The sequence below is a fragment of the Palaemon carinicauda genome, chromosome 2 (genome assembly GCF_036898095.1).
Source record: "Palaemon carinicauda isolate YSFRI2023 chromosome 2, ASM3689809v2, whole genome shotgun sequence".
In the NCBI taxonomy this organism is placed as follows: domain Eukaryota; kingdom Metazoa; phylum Arthropoda; class Malacostraca; order Decapoda; family Palaemonidae; genus Palaemon; species Palaemon carinicauda.
The window spans coordinates 47,944,432-47,967,597 of record NC_090726.1 but is presented as its reverse complement, the minus strand read 5'-3'; the positions used below and the strand labels follow the sequence as shown (position 1 = coordinate 47,967,597).

At 33.7% G+C, this 23,166-nt stretch overlaps 1 protein-coding gene across 1 annotated transcript in view; it reads right to left on the bottom strand.

Moving 5' to 3' along the window:
- The window catches only part of LOC137617311 (urea transporter 1-like), a 28,879-nt gene extending 8,312 nt beyond the window's left edge, over nt 1-20,567 (bottom strand). The window contains 3 exon segments of the mRNA XM_068347323.1: nt 13,935-14,054; nt 16,586-16,711; nt 20,186-20,567. Coding sequence (XP_068203424.1) covers nt 13,935-14,054; nt 16,586-16,711; nt 20,186-20,260 — 321 coding nt within the window. The 5' untranslated portion in view covers nt 20,261-20,567.
- Between the last annotated feature and the right edge of the window lie 2,599 nt (nt 20,568-23,166).

Below are 23,166 nucleotides of genomic sequence, written 5' to 3'. Positions count from 1 at the left end.
ATGTCAAAGTAAATATTGAAGAGATGCTTGTTGAAAAGAATAGAATCTCTTTCATGGACAGCAAATAGAAAATAAGTTTATTTTCTCGCAACTCGTCCTGTCAAAAGTCTACTCTTATGTCTATTGATATATTTCAGTCTGTGTTATATGCATGATAGACTCCAATTTCATTGATTTTTGTTATGAGAATGCGTTTACTGGGTTATTGCGATAGGCAAAAAGTGGGGAGTGTTTTGGGCCATAGGGGCTAAGTATCGTAATCTGGTCAACAAGTTGTCTAAAAGTAGTGAAAATGTAGACAGAATTTACTTGGCTGTGTTAAATGTCTCTATGGTTTGTTATCCTAGATATAACAGATGCAATAGAAGCTCTACAGTATATTCTATGTTAAAATGTGGCCCATGTGATATCGACCTTAAATGGGGTTCGAGCGTGGCCACTGCTATTCTCACGGTGGGTACGGTTCGAGTCACTCTCAAACTCGTTAGTTTCATTGGTTGCTTGAACCTCACCATCCTTAGGAGCTAAGGATGGGGGGTTTTAGGGAGCCTATAGGTCTATCTGCCGAGACATCAGCAGCCATTGCCTGTCCCTCCTTGGTATTAGCTTGGGTGGAGAGGGGCCTTGGGCGCTGATCGTATGTATATGGGATCAGTCTCTAGGGCATTGTTATGCTTGATAGGGCAATATCACTGTCCCTTTCCTCTGCCATTCATGAACAACTTTTAAACTGGGACAATTTTCCATGTCTGAGGTTTTATCTAATATGTTGAAAAATAGTTTGGGTTGAGAGAAAAATGTGTGAAGATGCTAATTAAAGAATGCTCTCTTTTATTAATTAAAAGTTAAAGTTAAAGTTGCGGGTTTTAGGTCTCCACTCAGACGATCTACATCATTCTGCTTGGGCGACCATTAGCCAGCAGGGACTCTCACTAGCCCCCTCTAACCTCCCCCCCAGGCGCCACCCCTAAGGAGTAAACCCCCCCCCCCCCCCCGGTAGAAGGTCTCACGATATCCACGTCCTGGCGGGGGACGCGAACTCGGAACCTCTGAAACAGAAGCCCACGACGCTACCAACCTAGCTATCCGGTTCTCAAGTTTTTCTACTCAGGTATCGGTGGCATCAGCCTTGTACTGGGAAGACAAGAAAATTTTGCTTTTCCATCATTATTATCTTAGCCATGTAACTTTTAACATTTTCCTATTATTATCTAATGCCATTCATTTATCCTTGTTCGCGACATCTTCCTCAAATACTCTTAGCAAACTATTTAAAATATAAAGATTTAACTGATATGTGAGCTTCCTAGCAATATTTATTGAAAATTTCAGCCGCGGATGTGTTTCTAAAGCAAACTATTCAAAATATTTAATACAAATCCAGCCTTTAAGTAAACTATTTAAAATATTTATAAAGAATTGAAGGATATGTGAGCCTCCCTGGAATATTTATTACTAATCCAGCTTTTAAGCAAACTAATTGAAAATTTATAAATATTTAACTGATGTGTGAGTCTCTCTGGAATATTTGATACAAATTCAGCCTATAACACTTTTTAAAATATTTATAAAGAATTGAATGATATGCGAGCCTTCCTGGAATATTTATTCCTAATCCAGCCCTTAAGCAAACTAATTGAAAATTTATAAAGATTCAATTGATTTGTGAGCCTCCCCGGAATATTTATTACAAATCCAGCCTTTAAGCAAACTAATTGAAAATTTATAAAGATTTAACTGATTTGTGAGCCTCCCTGGAATATTTATTCCTAATCCAGCCCTTAAGCAAACTAATTGAAAATTTATAAAGATTCAACTGATTTGTGAGCCTCCCTGGAATATTTATTCCTAATCCAGCCCTTAAGCAAACTAAATGAAAATTTATAAAGATTCAACTGATTTGTGAGCCTCCCTGGAATATTTATTACTAATCCAGCCTTTAAGCAAACTAATTGAAAATTTATAAAGATTTAACTGATTTGTGAGCCTCCCTGGAATATTTATTCCTAATCCAGCCTTTAAGCAAACTAATTGAAAATTTATAAAGATAACACTGATTTGTGAGCCTCCCTGGAATATTTATTCCTAATCCAGCCCTTAAGCAAACTAAATGAAAATTTATAAAGATTCAACTGATTTGTGAGCCTCCCTGGAATATTTATTACTAATCCAGCCTTTAAGCAAACTAATTGAAAATTTATAAAGATTTAACTGATTTGTGAGCCTCCCTGGAATATTTATTCCTAATCCAGCCTTTAAGCAAACTAATTGAAAATTTATAAAGATAACACTGATTTGTGAGCCTCCCTGGAATATTTATTCCTAATCCAGCCCTTAAGCAAACTAAATGAAAATTTATAAAGATTCAACTGATTTGTGAGCCTCCCTGGAATATTTATTACTAATCCAGCCTTTAAGCAAACTAATTGAAAATTTATAAAGATTTAACTGATTTGTGAGCCTCCCTGGAATATTTATTCCTAATCCAGCCTTTAAGCAAACTAATTGAAAATTTATAAAGATAACACTGATTTGTGAGCCTCCCCGGAATATTTATTACAAATCCAGCCTTTAAGCAAACTAATTGAAGTTTATAAAGATTTAACTGATTTGTGAGCCTCCCTGGAATATTTATTACTAATCCAGCCTTTAAGCAATTTAATTGAAAATTTATAAAGACTCAACTAATTTGTGAGCCTCCCCGGAATATTTATTACAAATCCAGCCTTTAAGCAAACTAATTGAAAATTTATAAAGATTTAACTGATTTGTGAGCCTCCCTGGAATATTTATTACAAATCCAGCCTTTAAGCAAACTAATTGAAGTTTATAAAGATCTGATTTGTGAGCCTCCCTGGAATATTTATTACAAATCCAGCCTTTAAGCAAACTAATTGAAGTTTATAAAGATCTGATTTGTGAGCCTCCCTGGAATATTTATTACTAATCCAGCCTTTAAGCAAACTAATTGAAAATTTATAAAGATTTAACTGATTTGTGAGCCTCCCTGGAATATTTATTACTAATCCAGCCTTTAAGCAAACTAATTGAAAATTTATAAAGATTTAACTGATTTGTGAGCCTCCCTGGAATATTTATTACAAATCCAGCCTTTAAGCAAACTAATTGAAGTTTATAAAGATCTGATTTGTGAGCCTCCCTGGAATATTTATTACAAATCCAGCCTTTAAGCAAACTAATTGAAGTTTATAAAGATCTGATTTGTGAGCCTCCCTGGAATATTTATTACTAATCCAGCCTTTAAGCAAACTAATTGAAAATTTATAAAGATTTAACTGATTTGTGAGCCTCCCTGGAATATTTATTACTAATCCAGCCTTTAAGCAATTTAATTGAAAATTTATAAAGACTCAACTAATTTGTGAGCCTCCCCGGAATATTTATTACAAATCCAGCCTTTAAGCAAACTAATTGAAAATTTATAAAGATTTAACTGATTTGTGAGCCTCCCTGGAATATTTATTACAAATCCAGCCTTTAAGCAAACTAATTGAAGTTTATAAAGATCTGATTTGTGAGCCTCCCTGGAATATTTATTACAAATCCAGCCTTTAAGCAAACTAATTGAAAATTTATAAAGATTTAACTGATTTGTGAGCCTCCCTGGAATATTTATTCCTAATCCAGCCCTTAAGCAAACTAATTGAAAATTTATAAAGATTCAACTGATTTGTGAGCCTCCCTGGAATATTTATTCCTAATCCAGCCCTTAAGCAAACTAAATGAAAATTTATAAAGATTCAACTGATTTGTGAGCCTCCCTGGAATATTTATTACTAATCCAGCCTTTAAGCAAACTAATTGAAAATTTATAAAGATTTAACTGATTTGTGAGCCTCCCTGGAATATTTATTACAAATCCAGCCTTTAAGCAAACTAATTGAAAATTTATAAAGATTTAACTGATTTGTGAGCCTCCCTGGAATATTTATTACAAATCCAGCCTTTAAGCAAACTAATTGAAGTTTATAAAGATCTGATTTGTGAGCCTCCCTGGAATATTTATTACAAATCCAGCCTTTAAGCAAACTAATTGAAGTTTATAAAGATCTGATTTGTGAGCCTCCCTGGAATATTTATTACAAATCCAGCCTTTAAGCAAACTAATTGAAAATTTATAAAGATTTAACTGATTTGTGAGCCTCCCTGGAATATTTATTACAAATCCAGCCTTTAAGCAAACTAATTGAAGTTTATAAAGATCTGATTTGTGAGCCTCCCTGGAATATTTATTACAAATCCAGCCTTTAAGCAAACTAATTGAAGTTTATAAAGATCTGATTTGTGAGCCTCCCTGGAATATTTATTACTAATCCAGCCTTTAAGCAAACTAATTGAAAATTTATAAAGATTTAACTGATTTGTGAGCCTCCCTGGAATATTTATTACTAATCCAGCCTTTAAGCAATTTAATTGAAAATTTATAAAGACTCAACTAATTTGTGAGCCTCCCCGGAATATTTATTACAAATCCAGCCTTTAAGCAAACTAATTGAAAATTTATAAAGATTTAACTGATTTGTGAGCCTCCCTGGAATATTTATTACAAATCCAGCCTTTAAGCAAACTAATTGAAGTTTATAAAGATCTGATTTGTGAGCCTCCCTGGAATATTTATTACAAATCCAGCCTTTAAGCAAACTAATTGAAGTTTATAAAGATCTGATTTGTGAGCCTCCCTGGAATATTTATTACTAATCCAGCCTTTAAGCAATTTAATTGAAAATTTATAAAGACTCAACTAATTTGTGAGCCTCCCCGGAATATTTATTACAAATCCAGCCTTTAAGCAAACTAATTGCAAATTTATAAAGATTTAACTGATTTGTGAGCCTCCCTGGAATATTTATTACAAATCCAGCCTTTAAGCAAACTAATTGAAGTTTATAAAGATCTGATTTGTGAGCCTCCCTGGAATATTTATTACAAATCCAGCCTTTAAGCAAACTAATTGAAGTTTATAAAGATCTGATTTGTGAGCCTCCCTGGAATATTTATTACAAATCCAGCCTTTAAGCAAACTAATTGAAAATTTATAAAGATTTAACTGATTTGTGAGCCTCCCTGGAATATTTATTACAAATCCAGCCTTTAAGCAAACTAATTGAAGTTTATAAAGATCTGATTTGTGAGCCTCCCTGGAATATTTATTACAAATCCAGCCTTTAAGCAAACTAATTGAAGTTTATAAAGATCTGATTTGTGAGCCTCCCTGGAATATTTATTACAAATCCAGCCTTTAAGCAAACTAATTGAAAATTTATAAAGATTCAACTGATTTATGAGCCTCCCCGTAATATTTATTACTAATCCAGCCTTTAAGCAATTTAATTGAAAATTTATAAAGACTCAACTAATTTGTGAGCCTCCCCGGAATATTTATTACTAATCCAGCCTTTAAGCAAACTAAATGAAAATTTATAAAGATTTAACTGATTTGTGAGCCTCCCTGGAATATTTATTACAAATCCAGCCTTTAAGCAAACTAATTGAAAATTTATAAAGATTTAACTGATTTGTGTGCCTTCCTGGAATATTTATTACTAATCAAGCCTTTAAGCAAACTAATAAAAGATTTATAAAGATTATACTGATTTGTGAGCCTCCCTGGAATATTTATTACTAATCCAGCCTTTAAGCAAACTAATTGAAAATTTATAAAGATTCAACTGATGTGTGAGCCTCCCTGGAATATTTATTACTAATCCAGCCTTTAAGCAATTTAATTGAAAATTTATAAAGACTCAACTAATTTGTGAGCCTCTCGGGATTATTTAATACAAATCCAGCCTTTAAGCAAACTAATTGAAGTTTATAAAGATTTAACTGATTTGTGAGCCTCCCTGCAATATTTATTCCTAATCCAGCCCTTAAGCAAACTAATTGAAAATTTATAAAGATTTAACTGATGTGTGAGCCTCCCCGGAATATTTATTACAAATTCAGCCTTTAAGTAAACTATTTAAAATATTTATAAAGAATTAAATGATATGTGAGCCTCCCTGGAATATTTATTACTAATCCAGCCTTTAAGCAAACTAATTGAAAATTTATAAAGATTCAACTAATTTGTGAGCCTCCCTGGAATATTTATTAAAATTCTAAATTCTAAACTCGTAATTCATAATTCTTTACAGTGTTATGTCAATAACATTTCATAACACTTGCGAAGTGGTTTGCTTGTCAAATAACAGTTAATGGAACATACCCTTACACTTTTATATAAGATTTCTTATATATCGTTCTAATCGAATTGTTGTGACATGGGGAAACTATTATGAGAGTATTTAGTATTCTTCCAGGAGAGATATAAAGGCATTGTCATATCTCTGGTCTTATTATTGCTTTTGTGCTTCTGGTCACGACCAGCAACCTTAATCAAGGCAAGATATCATGTAGTAGAGGCTGCTGCTGTTGTGATTCAGGTCACTGTCAGATTCTTCTTTTTTTATTGTGGCATGTATCTCTGTAGACTCGGAAAAGACTGTTTTTCCCCTATTTAGAGATGCTCAGAGTTTCCAGGCAAAAGGATTTTCCTTACAGAATTTTTTTTACTATTATTGGTTAAAATTGCCATTCATGGTCAGAATAGGGTTATTATATTAGAGATTCAATTGCCATTCATGGTCAGAATAGGGTTATTATATTAGAGATTCAATTGCCATTCATGGTCAGAATAGGGTTATTATATTAGAGATTCAATTGCCATTCATGGTCAGAATAGGATTATTACATTAGGCTTAAATTGCCATACATGGTCAGAAAAAAGGATTATTACGTTAGAGCTTAAATTGCCATTCATGGCCAATATAATTATTACATTAAGAGCTTATATTGCCATTCATGGTCAGAAAAGGGTTATTACATTAGAGCTTAAATTGCCATTCATGGTCAGAATAGGATTATTGCATTAAGAGCTTAAATTGCCATTCATGGTCAGAATAACATTATTACATTGGAGCTTAAATTGCCATTCATGGCCAATATAATTATTACATTAAGAGTTTATATTGCCATTCATGGTCAGAATAGGATTATTGCATTAAGAGCTTAAATTGCCATTCATGGTCAAAATAGTATTATTATATTAGAGCTTAAATTGCCATACATGGTCAGAAAAGGATTATTACATTAGAACTTAAATTGCAATTCATGGTCAGAAAAGGATTATTACATTCATGGTCTGAATAGGATTACTACATTAGAGTTTAAATTCCCATTCATGGCCTGAATTGGATTATTACATTACAGCTTAAATTACTATTCATGGTCAGAATAGGATTATTACATTAGGGCTTAAATTTCCATTCATGGTCAGAGTAGGATTATTACATTAAGAGCTTTAATTGCCATCCATGGTCAGAATAGGATTGTTATATTAGAACTTAAATTGCCATTCATGGTCAGAAAAAGATTATTACATTAAGCTTAAATTGCCATACATGGTCAGAAGAGGATTATTACATTAAAGCTTAAATTGCCATTCATGGATTAAAATATATAATCGGGGTCCTTGAGGGTTGCTTTTAAAACAAAAAGAAACCTGGAATAATCTTCCTAATCGGGTAGTTGATTCGGTAGAACTTCAAAAGCTCAAAGTTGGAGCAAATGTTTTCATGTTGACCAGGCTGACATGAATCTTTTTGTTTTGTTTATATATGACATATTTGTTTTTGATGTTGTTAATAGTTTATATAGGACATATCTGTTTTTGACGTTGTTAATAGTTTATATAGGACATATCTGTTTTTGACGTTGTTAATAGTTTATATAGGACATATCTGTTTTGACGTTGTTACTGTTTTTAGAATGATTTATTGTTGATTTATTCTCATCATTTATTTATTTCCTTATTTCGTTTCCTCAGTGAGCTATTTTTCCCTGTTGGAGCCCTTTGGCTTATAGCATCTTGCTTTTCCAACTAGGGTTGTAGCTTGGCTAGTAAAAATAACTCTTGTAGTTGTTTTTGAAAGTTCAAATGAAATTAAACCTAAGTTGATGATTTACATTTATGCTGCATTAGAATTGAACTATGACCTTTTTGTCTACCTTTCCCATGTGGGGACCTTCAAAGGTTTAAAGGTCGCTCATGAATGGCAGAGGCAAGGGACAGTGACATTGCCCTAGCAATCAGGACAATGCCCTAGAGACTGACCATATATTATATGATCAGCGCCCAAGCCTCCTTTCCACCCAAGCTAGGACCAGGGAGGGCCAGGCAGTGGCTGCTGACGACTCAGCAGATAGACCTAAAGGCTACCCCAAACCCCCCAACCTTAGCTCACAAGGATAGTAAGGTTGCAGACACTAATGACACTAACGAGTCTGAGCGGGACTCGAACCCCCGACTGGCAAACACCAGGCAGAGACGTTACCAATCAGGCCACAGCAACCTTTATTGTTATATAATAACGAGAAAAAAAATCCTATCAGCATTACAGTGGGGACCTTTATAGATCTTTATTGTTAAATAATAACTGGAGAAAAAAAATAGCATTACTTTTTTTAAGATGATTTATTGTTAATTTGTTCTCTTCATTTATTTATTTCCTTATTTCCTTTCCTCACTGGGCTAATTTTCCCTATTGGAGCCCCTGGGCTTATAGCATCTTGCTTTTCCAATTAGGGTTGTAGCTTGGATAGTAATAATGATAATAATACAGTGGGTAATTACTTCTATCCCTATGTCAACCTTTTATCCTGAAATGGAATGGCGTGAATTCGTTGAGGATTAAGATAAGATAAAGATAAGATATAATACCTTCGAGACTTTCTTAATGTTGTTGAAAATACATGCATTGAGTGAATGGTGTTCATATTTACTTGGCAAATTAGATACAAATTTCTTAGGCTTTGCAAATCTGTTTTTCCTTTGAAAGGCGCACGTTTATATACTTCCTGTATAATACACACACACACACACACACACACATATATATATATATATATATATATATATATGTGTATATATATATATATATGTATCTTTTATATATATATATACATATACATATATATATCTATATATATACAGTATATATATATATATATATATATATATATATATATATATATATATATATATATATATATATATATATATAATCCCATGTTCTATAAGAAGGGTAATTTGATTACATTACAATGAATAATATCATTTCGCCGATATTCTCGTAATGATTATGCAGTAAATCAACTAATTCTCTCTCTCTCTCTCTCTCTCTCTCTCTCTCTCTCTCTCTCTCTCTCTCTCTCTCTCTCTCTCTCTCTCTCTCTCTCTCTTACGTTTTCGTAACCCTGATCTAGATAATGCATTCTTTTATACTGTGAAAGGAACTCTCCTTCATTTACTTGATTTATTATTGTTCTTTGATATCCGAACCTTGTACGGCGATACCCTAAAAAGATTGAACATACGACTGGATCTCTCTAATATTTTGACATTCCAAGAATTTCAACGCAAATTATGAGTAATTATATAAATAATTTGCCATCGTAGTCTTCATTGAATAGAAAGTATCTGCCGAAATACACCTGACATCACTGAGGTTACTAAACAATTCTTCTTCACCCAAGGAATTAACTACTGCTCTGTAATTGTTCAGTGGCTACTTTCCTCTTGGTGAGGGTAGAAGAGACTCTTTAGTTATGGTAAGCAGCTCTTTTAGGAGAAGGACCCTCCAAAATCAAACCATTGTTCTCTAGTGTTGGGTAGTGCCATAGCCTCTGTACCATGGTCTTCCACTGTCTTGGGTTAGAGTTCTCTTGCTTGAGGGTACACTCAGGCACATTATTCTATCTAATTTCTCTTCCTATGTTTTGGTAAAGTTTTTATAGTTTATATAGGAGATATTTATTTTAATATTCTTAAAATATTTATTTTTTCCATGTTTCCTTTCCTCACTGGGCTATTTTCCCTATTTGAGCCCCCTGGGCTTATAGCATTCTGCTTTTCTAACTAGGGTTGTAGCTTAGCAATTAATAATAATAATAATAATAATAAATAGCAAAAGTTCCTGCTTTACGTATCCTATCGTATTCCATCTGCATTGCTACAAAGAAACAAGAAGTTATATCGAGGCTCAGGAATTGCAGTAAATACTATACTTGTGTCATGTCGAAAGTTCAAAATTGCAGCAAATTTTATTATATTGAAAAGGCTGACATAAGTCTTTCTATAGTTTATGAATATGAAATATCTGTTTTAATATTGTTAATGTTTTTAAAATAGTTTATTTTGATAGTTCATTACTAGTTATATCGTTTATTTATTTCCTTGTTTCCTCTCCTCGCTGGGCTATTTTTCCCTGTTGGAGCCCTTGGGCTTATAGCATCTTGCATCTCCAACTAGAGTTTTAGCTTAGCTAGTTAGCTAGTAGTAATAATAGTAATAATAATAATGACGCTGGCCAATATATGGCCCCGTAATTAATCTGGAAAAATTAAACTTTCCCTATATTAGCAGAAATGGTCCGTTTATAACTGTAATTGTTCTGTGGCTACTTTCCTCTTGGTAAGGGTAGAAAAGACTCTCTAGCTATGGTAAGCAGCTCTTCTAGGAGAAGGACACTTCAAAATCAAACCATTGTTCTCTACTGTTGGGTAGTGCCATAGCCTCTGCACCATGGTCTTCCACTGTCTTGGGTTAGATTTCTCTTGCTTGAAGGTACAGTCGGACACAGTATTCTATCTAATTTCTCTTCCTCTTGTTTTGTTAAAGTTTTTATAGTTTATATAGGAATTATTTGAATGTTGTTACTGTTTAGAATATTTTTTTCCATGTTTCCTTTCCTCACTGGACTACTTTCCCTGTTGGGGCCCCTGGGCTTATAGCATCCTGCTTTTCCAAGGAGGGTTGTAGCATAGCAAGTAATAATAATAATGATAATAATAATCATAATGATTATTATTATTATTATTATTATTATTATTATTATTATTATTATTATTATTATTAAGCACCAACAAATCGTTACGTAAATAAAAGGATGCAGCCCTTGGCTCACTCAAAATGCCTTCCGATATTATCTTCACCATTATCGATTTTATTACCCGTCGTATACCTGGTAAGCAATCCCTCATCAACATACGAGAGATATTCCTAGAACACGCACCCTGTCATGAAATTATTAATCCCCCAGAGAGTTTTAGTATTCCTTTCTGCCTTGTGTTACATGTACAACTGCATTTGTGTAATGGGGATCATGCTACCTTATTGATGGGAATGTGTGTGGCATGATAAAATAGATCTTGGAAGTAAAAATGCATTGGTTGGTATGGTGGTCTTGGGGCGAATCGTTTTTTTTTTTTTTTCTTTCCTTTTTTTTCCTTTTTTTCTCTATTGTTATTGTCATCATCTTGAGAAGCGGTTCCTTAGTATTGTCTATGTTTATTATTATTATTATTATTATTATTATTATTATTATTATTAGTACTATTATTATTATGATTATTATTATTATTTGTACTATTATTATTATAATAATTATTTTTATTATTATTATTATTGTTATTATTATTTGTACTCATTATTATAATTATTATTATGATTATTATTATTATTACTATTACTATTATTATTATTTGTGCTATTATTATTATTATTATTATTATTATTATTATTATTATTATTATTATTATTATCATCATTATTAGCCAAGCTACAACCCTAGTTAGAAAAGCAGGATGTTATGAACCGAAGGGCTCCGACAGGGAAAAATACCTAACAAAACATATGTCAATCTGGGCTAAGCAAAGAACAGAATGACTCGAGTGATAGATGTTATGTGCATTCATAATTGTTTAGTAATATGTTTGCTTGAACGAGGTATTTCAGGATGAGTTTCTTCACAGGTAATGCTTTTGTATTGAATAAGTAACTGGGAGATTTTCTATCTTCATCATAAAAAGCTTCGGTAATGTATATTATATCGATTTTCCTCTTATAGGAAATGGAGGTGAAAGGAGAGTGAGGCGAGTTAGCTGACTAACTATATTATACTGGTGGAAAAAAAAAACAATTTTAATCTTAGATTCTCCGTGAAAATATTCTGTTCTTAGCCGTATTTCCTTAAAATACAGGCAACCGTAATGTTCACCCTACTTTCTTATTATCCTCTACGTCTTGGTGACCGTAATATCACTCCTTTACGTCAATATATCGGATTTAGGTAAATGCCTGACATTTATTCCTGGATTTTTAGTTTTTTTTTTTTTTGGTTAATTTTTAACTAGGGAATAGTTTGGAAAGTCAAGTATTAGTAAGAGTGTTATAAATGTGGTTTAACCACAATTTTATTTATATAAAGTCATTTTTATGGGATTAAAGGTAATTTATTACAATAATTGCTTATATTTCTATTACTTTTTGTTTTATAGTATTCTTGGTCACCGGCGTAGTATTTTAAACAATGAATTTTTCGACTAAGTTTTGGAACTCGTCACACTAATGATTTCAAGATAAAACGCATTTCCTTCATTTTTATTGGTAAAGCGTTTATTGAAACCAGAGAAAAAAAATTTGAGTCTGAGATCAGTACGGTTTAGGATACTGTTTTCCATTTCCAATATTAATGTTACTGTTTTTTTTTACTTATAACTAGTTAAATGAAATTCAAGATTGATATTCTTACAGAAACCGTGAACGTATGAAATACTTTGTAATATAATAGTTCCGTGAAAGTTAGAGACAATTTGGATTTGAGAGAGCTGTTATAATACTGCTTTAAGCATGCAATGCAGAAGGGAAGCATAGTTAGGTAAGGGATAATTCGATTGATTGGACAAGGTATAAAATATTCTGAGCAATAACGGTATACAGATTGGGAATCAAATTTTGATTATTCTTCTCAGGGGATAATTCGATTGATTGGACCAGGTATAAGAGTAATAACCGAATACAGATTGGGAATCAAATTTTGATTATCCTTCTCAGACTATAACCTTCCTACAGATTGGGAATCAAGTTTTGATTATCCTTCTCAGACTTTTGATTAGGGAAAGAATTTGCTGAGGCTTCTCAATTTACATGAATCTCATTGGCTCATTGGTGACCAATCATGATCCAGGTAGCAACTACTAATGGTCCTTCGTGGCCATGAAGAAGATCGTTAAAGAATTTCCTGGTTGCATATTCATGCCAATGTACCTTGAAGAAACTCTTCTTCAGGTACCTTTATTTCTGTTGAATTGTTAGTACACTGTATATTTTTTTTTCTTTATGATATTTTATTGGATTACAGCAGAGTGATGAGAGGCTGTGAAAGACCTCATAGAGCTCGTACAAGTGAAAGACCTCATAGAATTTGTACAAGTGAAAGATCTCAGAGCTTGTACAAGTGAAAGACCTCATAGAGCTTGTACAAGTGAAAGGCCTCATAGAGCTTGTACAAGTGAAAGGCCTCATAGAGCTTGTACAAGTGAAAGGCCTCATAGAGTTTGTACAAGTGAAAGATCTATAGAGCTTGTACAAGTGAAAGGCCTCATAGAGCTTGTACAAGTGAAAGGCCTCATAAAGCTTGTACAATTATGAAAATTTGAGTACTCCTCTGGAAAATTATCCAAGAATTTCTACTTATCATGTGTCTGAGATTATTGCTATTATTATTGTTGTTGTTGTTGTTGTTTTGGTGATGTGGGAAAAGCATCGATAAACAAATTAGGTTGTCAAGGTTTAAAGAAACTAACGATTTTTAGCGTGACTCGAACCCCAGTCTGGCAACCACCAATAGGTCACCACAAGCCAATATTCCACTTGACTTTTAATTTTCCTTTCTATATGTTTTATTAAGTTGCACCAAGGACTTAAATTGACCGTTTTTCTACCTGGCCTAACACCGAAGTCTTCTTAAAAGGGTAAAAATGTTCATGAAATGTTCATCTCACTGTACGAAACATAAAGAGACTGTACCTACCTTTGCTGTAGCTATGGCGATTATTGAACACAAGACGGCTCCTCCCCCTGCCCTGACGTCTCCAACGAAGAGGCCTATCAAAATCAGTAGGCCAGATATTGTGTTGTTTGCGAAGCATACCTGCAATTATAGATAAAGGGGATATTCAGATCAAACGATTTTAAGAAATAAAGTTAAGATAGAAACGCTTTATTACACACATGAAGTACTAAAGTACATGACATAAGTCGAGCCTTTATTTGTGCTGCTTGCATATCAATAGCTTCTTCATGATCGCCTTCTAGCTTTTAGAGTATGACGTCACGGGGTTGCAAGTGAATGTGAAGCGAATGAGTAATGATAAGAGTGAAGGAAGTTACTAAACTTTTTGTCTTCATTTGTCTTCATTGCAGACATGCGGTTTGGAAGATAAAAGGATCAGTGTACCTCATTCGAGATCACCGCTAAAAATGATTACATTCAATTGATAAAAAATTATATGAACGGTCTGTGATTTTAGTGCAGCTGGAGAGAGGAATAGAAAGAGGTTCAGCTAGAGAAAAATAGAGAGAGGTTTAGGTAGAGAGAAAGAGGTCCAGCTAGAGAAAAATAGATAGAGGTTTAGCTCGATAGAGAAATAGAGGTTTATATCAAGAGATAAATATAGGGAGGTTTAGGTAGAGAGAAAGAGGTTTAGCTAGAGAGATAAATATAGGGAGGTTTAGGTAGAGAGAAAGAGGTTCAGCGAGAGAGAAAAATAGAGAGAGGTTCAGCCAGAGAGAGAAAGAAAGAGAAGTTCAAAAGAAAGAGAAGTTCAGCTATAGAGAGAAATGGAGAGATGCGTAGGTAGTAAGAGAAATAGATGCTTAGCTTGTAAAAGAAATAGAGATGCCTAGCTAGTAAGAGAAAGAGAGAGATGCGTAGCTAGTAAGAGAAATAGAGAGATGCATAGCTAGCAAGAGAAATAGAGAGATGCTTAGCTTGTAAGAGAAATAGAGAGATGCGCAGCTAGTAAAAGAAATAAGAGAGAGGTTACATATTCCTCATCTGTTTAGGAGAGGATGGAACATAGTTCATTAGTCGTCCACATGCGTAGAAATAGTTATACAAAAAGAAACTGGTTAGGAGAAAACATGGCATTCATGTTCTTTTCATAAGGTACTGTTGCCATGTGCAAACGACGGTCTTGCCTAATGGTAACCACTATGCATGTGCTGCGTACATCACGTGTTTGACCTCTCACCAATTTACTTTTTTTTTTCTTTTTTTTTTTTTTAGATATATCTTCCCTTTTTTTTTAAATATATATTCCTTTTTTTTTAAATATATCTTCCCTTTTTTTTTTTTTAAATATATCTTTCTTTTTTTTTCTTTTGTACCCGACATCTGTACTGCACTAGCATAAAGATTTTTTTGGGGGTCTATTATCTCTTGAAATTTTCGTTTCATAGGCACCTCTTAAAACTTTAAAACATTTTACAGGTCTGTTACCTTCATACCTTCACACGTTTTGTAAATTATCATGTTTCAGGAACCTCATTCTTGCACAAATAATTCAAATTACTACTACTACTACTACTACTGCTACTGCTACTACCCGTTTGAAAAGTAGGTATAGATGCTTCAAGCTCATAGGCTCCAACAAGGAGAATAACCCCATTAATAATTTACATTTTTAAGCATTAGCTGATCCCAATTTCATTCACAGGACCTTTTTTTTTTATCACAAACTTGCATTCCCATCTCTTGACTTTCCTCTCATTTTCAACATTTCCTTCAAAAGGTTATGTAACAGCCATTGGAATATAACATTTCTAATCTAATGCCAGTCTATAATTACCAATTTAAGTTCCTAATGGATGATTGATATAGTATGATTAGTTCTCAGACGTGGTGCTGTTCACAATGCTATTAGTTTAGCCAAGGCACACGTACGTTGGGACTTGCACTACTACAGAGATTATCCGTATCGCTTTCTGCTTGATGAGAAGAAATAATTAGAATCCCGTTCAATGTTGCAATGTTGTGTTCCGTCAATTCTTTCAGGGAGGGTTTTCGGTCGTGGATATAAAGAGAGATAGTTTTGTCGAAACAGAGCTGTAGTGATGTATTAAATGAAGAAGAAAGAGAACAGTCGTAGTTGCTTTAACCAATGGCTTACGCTGGAGAGTCTAAAGAAGTTGAGAAAATATGAGGATTCTTGTAGGGAACACACTGACATCACTAAGGTAATCGCCTTTAATAAACACACATATGTACATATATAAACACACACATACATTATATATATATATATATATATACATATATATATATGTATATATATATATATATATATATATATATATATATATGAATATATGTATATAAATATATATATATATATATATATATATATATTTATATAAATACATATATATATAAATATATATAAATATATATATATAGATATATATAAATATATATATGTATATATATATGTGTGTGTGTGTGCTCGCGCGCAGCGTTCATAAAAGGGGAGATTGATGCGATAATTCATTTAATAGAAAAAAATAATTTAGAAATTCTTTTTAGAGATAATGGGGATACATTTCATCTTATATAGTTTCTTAATGACTTCTCATTAAATTGTTTTACATTATATTAGATTAGATATTTTGATAATAATTTACCTGTGCTATGCCCCTGAGAACGCTGTCAGTCACTTTCAAGGGAAGCCAAACGGACAGCCAGGGATGCTCTCCCAGGGCGTCGTAGATTTTGGTACAGTCCCCACAAACACTCCTCATTCGTTCTGCCTGGAAAAGAAGTAGATTTATTTTATAAGTATGAATTGGTAACACTTTGGTTTTTGTCTATTATTAGTGCTTTGCTCTTTCTTGTTTTCTTTGTGCACTATTCTATTTTTTCTTCCTCTTGTTTTATTAAAGTTTTTTTTAGTTTATATACCATTCTGTTATAAAATGAATTTCCCTTTAGGGGTGTGATCTCATGTTAGAGAAAATGAGTTATGCTTAATACACACCCACGCCTATATATATATATATATATATATATATATATATATATATATATATATATATATATATGTGTGTGTGTGTGTGTGTGTGTGTGTGTGTGTGTGTGTGTGAATGTATGTTCAACAGTTAATGAATGAATGTTACAGTCTACAGTGGTTTTGCTTTCTCGCTAGTTACCCTTTAGGTGTACTAAGTGAAATGTTTTTCTAATTAAGAAATTATATATATATATATATATATATATATATATATATATATATATATATGTATATATTTATATATATATATATATATACACATATATATACTCGTATACACACACACATATATATATATAATATATATATATATATATATATATATATATATATATATATACACATATGTGTATATATATATATTTAACATGTAGCCCTTGGCATTAACAGGAAATGTGTTTAGAGCTTTTATTATAAAACTAAGATGGAGAAAAAGGATACTACTAAAAAAAAAAAAGTAGTAAACTTGAAGCAATGTGTAATAAAAAAAAGTTGATCATGAAAAAAGATATATTGTGACCCCCCCCCCCCACCCCCGAACTTATGGAAAAGAAGCTTAAAATAGTGGTGGAACTAAGACAGGACCCATAGAAAAGGTGAAGTCAGGATCATTAATGATACAAAATTACTTTGAGACGATCCTCTGGAAAAGGAAAGGAATTGAAAAAGTATCGCTAGAATTAAAGTATTGAAAAAGTATCGCTAGAATTAGATTTTTGAAAAAGTATCGCTAGAATTAGAGTATTGAAAAAGTATCGCTAGAATTAGAGTATTGAAAAGGTATCGCTACAATTAGAGTATTGAAAAGGTATCGCTAGAATTAGAGTATTGAAAAATTATCGCTAGAATTAGAGTATTGAAAAATTATCGCTAGAATTAGAGTATTGAAAAAGTATCGCTATAATTGGAGTATTGAAAAAGTATCGCTAGAATTAGAGTCTTGGTTAAAACCTGATGGGGGTAGAGAAAAGTATATTGCGGCAACGTAGCTGTTAGCTTAAAAGAGAGAGGCGAGATGAATTAAACCTAAACTTTATTAAATAGCTTATATACAGGCATTTGCGAGTAAGAACGTCATAAATATTCAAACAAACCAAAACATGGGCTAGCTAGCTTACACAGATTACAGTAGTCTATTATCAGTGGGGGGGGGGGATACCGTTACACTGTACGAGCGTGTTTGAAACGTGCGGTACAAAATGAAAACAAACGTTCAGAATCAATTCCTGAAGACATTTATCGCTATCCTCCCGGATTTCATGAAACGTTCAGCAGTGTTGCCGTCTTGGTGAGGATGAATACAGCGTTACCCGGATGCGGGAATAACTAACTTTCATGGTTGAAATTGATAAACCTTTCCATATTACCAGCTCGTCCCCCTCAGATTTGTTTCAAAGGTTAAAAATGTCGATAATCACAGCGTTATGTGATCCAGTGATTTTATCTTTGCATCTCTTGCCAAAATTTTAATTTTTTTTTATATAGTTTTTCGTGACTCAAATTGCCGGTACTTTCCTTCCTTTGAGAGGCGGATCTGTGTCTTAGTTAAAGCTACTCTTTTCTCCAATATTTGTCTCTTTCTTATCTTCTCATTAGTGTTTAAGGTCCTCTTTTCTCCAACATTTGTCTCTTTCTTATCTTCTCATTAGTGTTTAAGGTCCTCTTTTCTCCAACATTTGTCTCTTTCTTATCTTCTCATTAGTGTTTAAGGTCCTCTTTTCTCCAACATTTGTCTGTCTTTCTTATCTTCTCATTAGCTGACTAAAAATACACAATACACTATAGAAAAGAGGCCCCCCTCAATCCTCATTTGACGCGTCCGACCAAGGCCGTCTCGAGTGACACCGTGGTCCGACAATTAGCAAACCAAGCTCAAGATTGGCCTGGTGAGCCATATCAATGCACACATACGGCAATAGGATTCTCCCCATATTTAACATCTATTGATGACCTTTGAATATCGTCGTGGGTAACAATGGACTTATAGATTACGTTCTGTCCTTAGGTTATTTTATTGTAATTATAGCAGAAACCTGAACCTGAGAAGATTGTGACGGAGGAGGGGGGGAGGTGTGTGGTCATAGTGCGAAGTGGAGAAGAGAGAATAAAGAAAAGCACTACTAAAACGGACAAGGAAACAGATGTTTCACATATGACAGTGAATAGCAAACTAGAAACTCATTTGAAATCATTTAGCGCTCGATAATTAATGTATTTAAATTCATGAAATAAACTGGGAAAAATAAAATGTTGATTTTTTTACGAATGTTGGCGATATTCCAATATAGATAAAGAAAAAGAAGTTATATCAATTTGTTAGTTAATTGATTTGTGAAACAGTTTGAACATGAAAATAATTATGGTCAGGAAGAGATACTTCGTCCGAGTAGGAAAGAGCCTCGGTCCACGCCAGAATTTACTGGTTAAAACCAGATGGTGGAGCTCACAATGAATAATCTAAGAGTTTACCGAACTAAAACGTCGAAGAAAAAAGAAATCAAAAGTTTTATCGGAAATAGAAACAGACTTTTGTTTCCGGTTGTGTAATAAGAACTTTAAGTAAGAAAAGTTTTTTTTCTCTCTCTCTCTCTCTCTCTCTCTCTCTCTCTCTGTTTATTTCGTAAGGTTTATTTTAAAAGTTGAACAGATTGATATCACTCTCTCTCTCTCTCTCTCTCTCTCTCTCTCTCTCTCTCTCTCTCTCTCTCTCTCTCTCTCTCTGTGAATTTCGTAAGTTTTAGTTTTATTTTAAAAGTTGAACAGATTGATATCACTCTCTCTCTCTCTCTCTCTCTCTCTCTCTCTCTCTCTCTCTCTCTCTGTGAATTTCCTAGGTTTTATTTTAAAAGTTGAACAGATCTCTCTCTCTCTCTCTCTCTCTCTCTCTCTCTCTCTCTCTCTCTCTCTCTCTCTCTCTCTCTCTCTTAAGTTGGTGAATTTCATAAGTTTTATTTTATAAGTTGAACAGATTGATATCAGACACTCGTCTTTGATTCAATCCCACTTATTTTAACAAGATCCTTGGAACATATTGATCATGCAATGCATATGTCGATCTCTGTTTAGCATGCCACATACGTCACGTGACATTTGTTGGCTGTTGTGATTGGCACCAAAGAACTCTACTACTAAAACTTTGTATGGTGGTTAATATAACTGATTAATTTGAATAATCAACAGAACTTCATCATAATTACAAATCTTCCAGACTTACCAGATCCAAGAAGTAGGATGTCTCCGTGGGTTTTGTGTCCGTCGTCTTCACTTGAATTTTAATTTCATTCGCCATTTTTTCCCTGGATTTCTCGTAAATTAACTCTCGATTTTTATCAATTATTCACTTCTTGACTACATACGAATATAAGCTTTCTTAACTTTGAAAACTAGATCTAACTGCATCCGATTCTACGTAAATATTGATTCGATATATAAAAACTTGTTTTGCTTGTGATGTAATTCACAGAATGATCTTTTTTTTTTTTTTATTGTTGATTGATGCTCTAGGAAGGCCTTCAGAATGTTAAAGAGAAGGGCTCCAGTCAGGGACGAGCCACAGGCCGCCTTGATGCAACCTAGCGATGTTACCGCTTCAGCACTCAAAGTGTGACTGTATTCCTTCGGGTCGCCACTTCTCAATGTTGACTACTCTGACGTAGGTGGGTTTACGCGGTCGAACGGGGCGTCGAACGTTGTTCGACAGATAAGTGTTTAAAGGGATTTTCGAACGTGTGAACGGGGTATTTGGTTGTCGAACTGTTCGAGGAAAGTCTGTTCTAGCCTGACTTTTGTGGGCGGGGCTTCATTGTCCACAAATCTTATGCATTTGTGGCTGACTCCACCTCATCGAACCGTTTGACAAACAGGTTCGACGACCGGGTTCGAAGAACCGTTCGATCATGTACACCCCGCTTTTACAATGGTCTGCGAACATGCGCGCGCAGCTAACAGCAAGCAGGGTGTCATATGAATAGACTGTCATATTCAATATTTTTGCCATGCGTTTCCGATGAGAATAATTTATATATTCCCTTCATAAATTTATAAACTTAACTTTAATCAGTTATAAAATACGGTATGCATAATTTTCTAACAACTATTGATGTTTTTTTTTATTGAAGCGTCCGAAATTAAAACGACCTTCATAAGCATTCATTAATTTTCTCTCATTTGTTGTCATGGCACTCATACTGTAGTGTGGAATTAAGCCCCAGAACTTGCCTCTCGACATTATTACTTTTATCAGCTGTGCTCTTAAAGTCAGGGTATGACTGAAAGGATTACTGTCCCGAATTTTCATGAATTTAATCTCGCATTAAAACTAAGCCATTTAATTTTTTTTTTTTTTGAAATATTTATTTGATCGATCTCGAAGGTGGTTTGTGAGTTTTTGGTCTCTCTCTCTCTCTCTCTCTCTCTCTCTCTCTCTCTCTCTCTCTCTCTCTCTCTCTCTCTCTCTCTCTCTCTCCATGGTTTGCATTTCATAGTTTCTGTCATAACACAACGACGTCCTGAATTGACATTAATCAGAACTACACCTAAGAAAACCTACTACAAGCTAATATATATATATATATATATATATATATATATGTATATATATATATATATATATATATATATATATATATATATATATGTATATGTATATGTATATATACATATATATATATATATATATACATATATATATATATACATATATATATATATATATATATATATATATATATATATATATATATACATATATGAGTAATCAAAATGTGGTCTTTGCTGCGGAATCTTTGTCCCTGTAACCACTTTATTTTATGTATTTGAACATTTATATTTATTATGTTTCTTTAGTATTTGCAAAGTGATGTTTGGTATGTTTTTTGTCATCGTAAGGAGAAACTTTGATTTGCCTGAATCTGGATATATTCTGTCTGTAATATCACCGTTCCGGTAGGCCCTGCTGCTTCCTCCGGTGCCTTAGATGACCGCGGAGGTAGCAGCAGTAGGGGACTCAGCAGTATGAAGCTTCATCTGTGGTGGATAATGTGGGAGGTTGGGCTGTGGCACCCTAGCAGTACCAGCTGAACTCGGCTGAGTCCCTGGTTAAGCTGGAGGAACGTAGAGTAGAGGTCCCCTTTTTTGTTTTGTTTCTTGTTGATGTCGGCTACCCCCCAAAATTGGGGGAAGTGCCTTGGTATATGGATGGAATATCACCGAGTGACTGGTCATCTTTCTCATATTCATCCACCATGATGTTTACAATCTTAGGGGGTAAACCGTAGCGAATACTAAGAAGAATGTCTTCATGCAATTAGTGAGGGATGAACATCATTAGGGTTGTAATATATCCTTCCCCTGCTTGATTCAGATATATTATTGTTGCTGTGCTTCTTTCGATATTGCACAGATATGAATATCATGCATTGCCTTGGTTACGTGCCATTAGATAAGCAGGTTTTTCTTCCTGGAAGTAAAGCGTAGGACTATTGAAGAAGCTATCATATGTAACGTCTTGCAAGGTGAAGGCTTGATGTCGATTTATGAAACTTTTGAATTTTCCTAATTGTATTTTGTTGAATTTAATGGTAAATAAAAAGCTTGACCGCTTTGTTTCATCTATTATTATTATTATTACTAGCCAAGCTACAACCCTAGTTGGAAAACCAAGATGCTATAAGCCCAAGGGCTCCAACAGGGAAAAATAGCCCAGTGAGGAAAGGAAATAAGGAAATAAATAAATGATGAGAATAAATTAACAATATATCATTCTAAAAACAGTAACAACGTCAAAACAGATATGTCCTATATAAACTATTAACAACGTCAAAAACATTGTCCATTTTGACTTTGCCTTACTGTTAGAAAGGTTAGAGGTCTCCTTTCAAAAGGAAAATAAATTTAGGGTAAGATTAGTGTTATAGTTCTTCTTGAGACTAGGAAAGGAAAAGGAAGATTTATTGGTAACGTCTCTGCCTGGTGTTTGCCCGTCGGGGGTTCGAGTCCCGCTCAGACTCGTTCGTGCCATTAGTGTCTGCAACCTTACCATCCTTGTGAGCTAAGGTTGGGGGGTTTGGGGGAACCTATAGTTCTATCTGCTGAGTCATCAGCAGCCACTGCCTGGTCTTCTCTGGTCCTAGCTTGGGTGGAGAGGAGGCTTGGGCGCTGATCATATAATATATGGTCAGTCTCTAGGGCATTGTC